The 5,000-nt window shown below is 67.9% G+C and overlaps 1 protein-coding gene across 1 annotated transcript in view; it reads left to right on the forward strand.

Moving 5' to 3' along the window:
- Positions 1 to 4,912, forward strand: part of LOC149517954 (uncharacterized) — a 5,802-nt gene extending 890 nt beyond the window's left edge. The window contains exons 1-2 of the mRNA XM_089763396.1: positions 1 to 548; positions 1,333 to 4,912. The exon at positions 1 to 548 is cut by the window's left edge and continues 890 nt beyond it. Of these exons, the coding sequence (XP_089619522.1) occupies positions 1 to 548; positions 1,333 to 3,246 (2,462 nt within the window). The 3' untranslated portion in view covers positions 3,247 to 4,912. The remainder of the gene's footprint in view (positions 549 to 1,332) is intronic.
- The last annotated feature ends 88 nt before the right edge of the window (positions 4,913 to 5,000 follow it).

A 5,000-nucleotide genomic window follows, 5' to 3' on the forward strand; every position in this document is an offset into this window, starting at 1 on the left:
GTGCGGGCGCTTGCCTCGACCACCATCGGCACACGCTGGGCACTGGTGCGGGCGCTTGCCTCGACCACCATCGGCACACGCTGGGCCCTGGTGCGGGCGGTTGCCCCCAGCACCATCGGCACACGTTGGGCCCTGGTGCGGGCGCTTGCCTCGACCACCATCGGCACACGCTGGGCCCTTGTGCGGGCGCTTGCCTCGACCACCATCGGCACACGCTGGGCCCTGGTGCGGCCGCTTGCCTCGACCACCATCGGCACACGCTGGGCCCTGGTGCGGTCGGTTGCCTCGAGCACCATCGGCACACGCTGGGCCCTGGTGCGGGCGCTTGCCTCGACCACCATCGGCACACGCTGGGCCCTGGTGCGGCAGGTTGCCTCGAGCACCATCGGCACACGTGGGCCCTGGTGCGGTCGGTTGCCTCGAGCACCATCGGCACACGCTGGGCCCTGGTGCGGGCGTTTGCCTCGACCACCATCGGCACACGCTGGGCCCTGGTGCGGCAGGTTCCCTCGACGACCATCGGCACACGCTGGGCCCTGGTGCGGCAGGTTGCCTCGAGCACCATCGGCACACGCTGGGCCCTGGTGCGGTCGGTTGCCTCGATCACCATCGGCACACGCTGGGCCCTGGTGCGGGCGGTTGCCTCGACCACCATCGGCACACGCTGGGCCCTGGTGCGGCAGCTTGCCTCGAGCACCATCGGCACACGCTCGGCCCTGGTGCGGTCGGTTGCCTCGAGCACCATCGGCACACGCTGGGCCCTGCTGCGGCAGGTTGCCTCGACCACCATCGGCAGCCTCGACCACCATCGGCACACGCTGGGCCCTGGTGCGGGCGCTTGCCTCGACCACCATCGGCACACGCTCCGCCCTGGTGCGGCAGGTTGCCTCGACCACCATCGGCACACGCTGGGCCCTGGTGCGGGCGGTTGCCTCGACCACCATCGGCACACGCTGGGCCCTGGTGCGGGCGCTTGCCTCGACCACCATCGGCACACGCTGGGCCCTGGTGCGGCAGGTTGCCTCGAGCACCATCGGCACACGCTGGGCGCTGGTGCGGCAGGTTGCCTCGACCACCATCGGCACACGCTGGGCCCTGGTGCGGGCGCTTGCCTCGAGCACCATCGACACACGCTCGGCCCTGGTGCGGTCGGTTGCCTCGAGCACCATCGGCACACGCTGGGCCCTGGTGCGGCAGGTTGCCTCGACCACCATCGGCACACGCTGGGCCCTGGTGCGGGCGCTTGCCTCGACCACCATCGGCACACGCTCGGCCCTGGTGCGGTCGGTTGCCTCGAGCACCATCGGCACACGCTGGGCCCTGGTGCGGCAGGTTGCCTCGAGCACCATCGGCACACGCTGGGCCCTGGTGCGGTCGGTTGCCTCGATCACCATCGGCACACGCTGGGCCCTGGTGCGGGCGGTTGCCTCGACCACCATCGGCACACGCTGGGCCCTGGTGCGGCAGCTTGCCTCGAGCACCATCGGCACACGCTCGGCCCTGGTGCGGTCGGTTGCCTCGAGCACCATCGGCACACGCTGGGCCCTGCTGCGGCAGGTTGCCTCGACCACCATCGGCAGCCTCGACCACCATCGGCACACGCTGGGCCCTGGTGCGGGCGCTTGCCTCGACCACCATCGGCACACGCTCCGCCCTGGTGCGGCAGGTTGCCTCGACCACCATCGGCACACGCTGGGCCCTGGTGCGGGCGGTTGCCTCGACCACCATCGGCACACGCTGGGCCCTGGTGCGGGCGCTTGCCTCGACCACCATCGGCACACGCTGGGCCCTGGTGCGGCAGGTTGCCTCGAGCACCATCGGCACACGCTGGGCGCTGGTGCGGCAGGTTGCCTCGACCACCATCGGCACACGCTGGGCCCTGGTGCGGGCGCTTGCCTCGAGCACCATCGACACACGCTCGGCCCTGGTGCGGTCGGTTGCCTCGAGCACCATCGGCACACGCTGGGCCCTGGTGCGGCAGGTTGCCTCGACCACCATCGGCACACGCTGGGCCCTGGTGCGGGCGCTTGCCTCGACCACCATCGGCACACGCTCGGCCCTGGTGCGGTCGGTTGCCTCGAGCACCATCGGCACACGCTGGGCCCTGGTGCGGCAGGTTGCCTCGAGCACCATCGGCACACGCTGGGCCCTGGTGCGGGCGGTTGCCTCGACCACCATCGGCACACGCTGGGCCCTGGTGCGGGCGCTTGCCTCGACCACCATCGGCAGACGCTGGGCCCTGGTGCGGCAGGTTGCCTCGAGCACCATCGGCAGACGCTGGGCCCTGGTGCGGCAGGTTGCCTCGAGCATCATCGGCACACGCTGGGCGCTGGTGCGGCAGGTTGCCTCGACCACCATCGGCACACGCTGGGCCCTGGTGCGGGCGCTTGCCTCGAGCACCATCGACACACGCTCGGCCCTGGTGCGGTCGGTTGCCTCGAGCACCATCGGCACACGCTGGGCCCTGGTGCGGCAGGTTGCCTCGACCACCATCGGCACACGCTGGGCCCTGGTGCGGGCGCTTGCCTCGACCACCATCGGCACACGCTCGGCCCTGGTGCGGTCGGTTGCCTCGAGCACCATCGGCACACGCTGGGCCCTGGTGCGGCAGGTTGCCTCGAGCACCATCGGCACACGCTGGGCCCTGGTGCGGGCGGTTGCCTCGACCACCATCGGCACACGCTGGGCCCTGGTGCGGGCGCTTGCCTCGACCACCATCGGCACACGCTGGGCCCTGGTGCGGGCGCTTGCCTCGAGCACCATCGGCAGACGCTGGGCCCTGGTGCGGCAGGTTGCCTCGAGCACCATCGGCAGACGCTGGGCCCTGGTGCGGCAGGTTGCCTCGAGCACCATCGGCACACGCTGGGCCCTGGTGCGGTCGGTTGCCTCGAGCACCATCGGCACACGCTGGGCGCTGGTGCGGGAACTTGCCTCGACCACCATCGGCACACGCTGGGCCCTGGTGCGGCAGGTTGCCTCGATCACCATCGGCACACGCTGGGCCCTGGTGCGACAGGTTGCCTCGAGCACCATCGGCACACTATCGGCCCTGGTGCGGGCGGTTGCCTCGACCACCATCGGCACACGCTGGGCCCTGGTGCGGGCGCTTGCCTCGAGCACCATCGGCACACGCTGGGCCCTGGTGCGGGCGGTTGCCTCGAGCACCATCGGCACACGTTGGGCCCTGGTGGGTTTAGGCACATCTTCAAATTTCTGCCGTGCCAATGCCATTTTTATGGCTTGTAAATTCATACAATGGTCCCCTAAGCCTTCACGTGAAGTTTCGTTGGAAGATGACTCGTTTTCTATTTTTCACGATTTTCGAAACTTTTTGCGGTTCGGGATTTTTTAAAATTTTTTTATAAGGATTTTTGGCCCCAAATTTTGTAGGCATGATCCTTCTATTTTTGTTGGCATGCACAAAAAAATTCAGCTAAAAACTCGAAGTAGAGAAGATTTTGTGACCGTTTGAAAAAAGTGTCCCCATTTCAGACACTTTAACGGCTACTGGTAGCAAACCTGTAAAATCTCAAATGCTCTTTAAGGGGGTGTGAATTCTCAGAGGTTTGATGAGGGATAGGGGGCCAACACAAGGCCAAGTACCAGCACCCATCGCACATCATGTGCGCACACCCCCCCGGCCCCCCTCCCAATCGCCGGAACCCCAATGCCGCCGGTCAGGTTCTCCGGCGGTACTCCGGCGATGCTCCGGCGATGCTCCGGCGATGCTGTCCCGAGTGAAAAAAATGCGGCACCAGCACATGCTGGAGCCAAGCATGGGCACCGTGGCTCAAAATCGAACTTCGGCCAAGGCCTCGACCATCAATGGCACATGATGACGCATGGTGATGGCACATGCATCGACCATCATCGGCATAGGCTGCCCTTCGGTACGGGCACTTGCCTCGACCGCCATCGGCACAAGCTGGGCCCTGGTGTGGGTTGTTGCCTCGATCACAATCGGCACATGCTGAGCCTTGGTGCGGGCGGTTGCCTCGAGCACCATCGGCAGACCCTGGGCCCTGGTGCGGCCGATTGCCCCGATAACCATCGGCACACGCTGGGCCCTGGGGCGGGCGCTTGCCCCCAGCACCATCGGCACACGCTGGGCCCTGGTGCGGGCGCTTGCCCCCAGCACCATCGGCACACGCTGGGCCCTGGTACGGGCGGTTGCCCCGAACACCATCGACACAAGCCGGCCCTTGGTGCGGGCTCCTGGCTCGACCACCATCGGCACACGCTGGGCCCTGGTGCGGGCGGTTGCCTCGAACACCATCGGCACACGCCGGCCCTTGGTGCGGCCGGTTGCCTCGACCACCATCGGCACACGCTCGGCCTTGGTGAGGGCGCTTGCCTCGACCACCATCGGCACACGCTGCGCCCTGGTGCGGGCGCTTGCCTCGACCACCATCGGCACACGCTCGGCCTTGGTGCGGGCGCTTGCCTCGACCACCATCGGCACACGCTGGGCCCTGGTGCGGGCGGTTGCCTCGACCACCATCGGCACACGCTGGGCCCTGGTGCGGGCGGTTGCCTCGACCACCATCGGCACACGCTCGGCCTTGGTGAGGGCGCTTGCCTCGACCACCATCGGCACACGCTGGGCCCTGGTGCGGGCGCTTGCCTCGACCACCATCGGCACACGCTGGGCCCTGGTGCGGGCGGTTGCCTCGACCACCATCGGCACACGCTGGGCCCTGGTGCGGGCGGTTGCCTCGACCACCATCGGCACACGCTGGGCCCTGGTGCGGACGGTTGCCTCGAGCACCATGGGCACACGCTGGCCCTTGGTGCGGGCTCTTGCCTCGACCACCATCAGCAGAAGATTGCCCCTACGTCGAACACCATCGATACATGCCGGGCCTTGGTGTGGGCACATGCCTCGAGCTGGTGCGGGCGGTTGCCTCGACCACCATCGGCTCACGTTGGCCCTTGTTGCGGGCACATGCCTCGACCACCATCGGCACCTGCGCACCCTCGGTGTGGGATTTGCTTGTTTG

Source organism: Durio zibethinus, chromosome 7 (assembly GCF_047325235.1).
Source record: "Durio zibethinus cultivar Kanyao isolate XHJ-2024 chromosome 7, ASM4732523v1, whole genome shotgun sequence".
Lineage (NCBI taxonomy): Eukaryota > Viridiplantae > Streptophyta > Magnoliopsida > Malvales > Malvaceae > Durio > Durio zibethinus.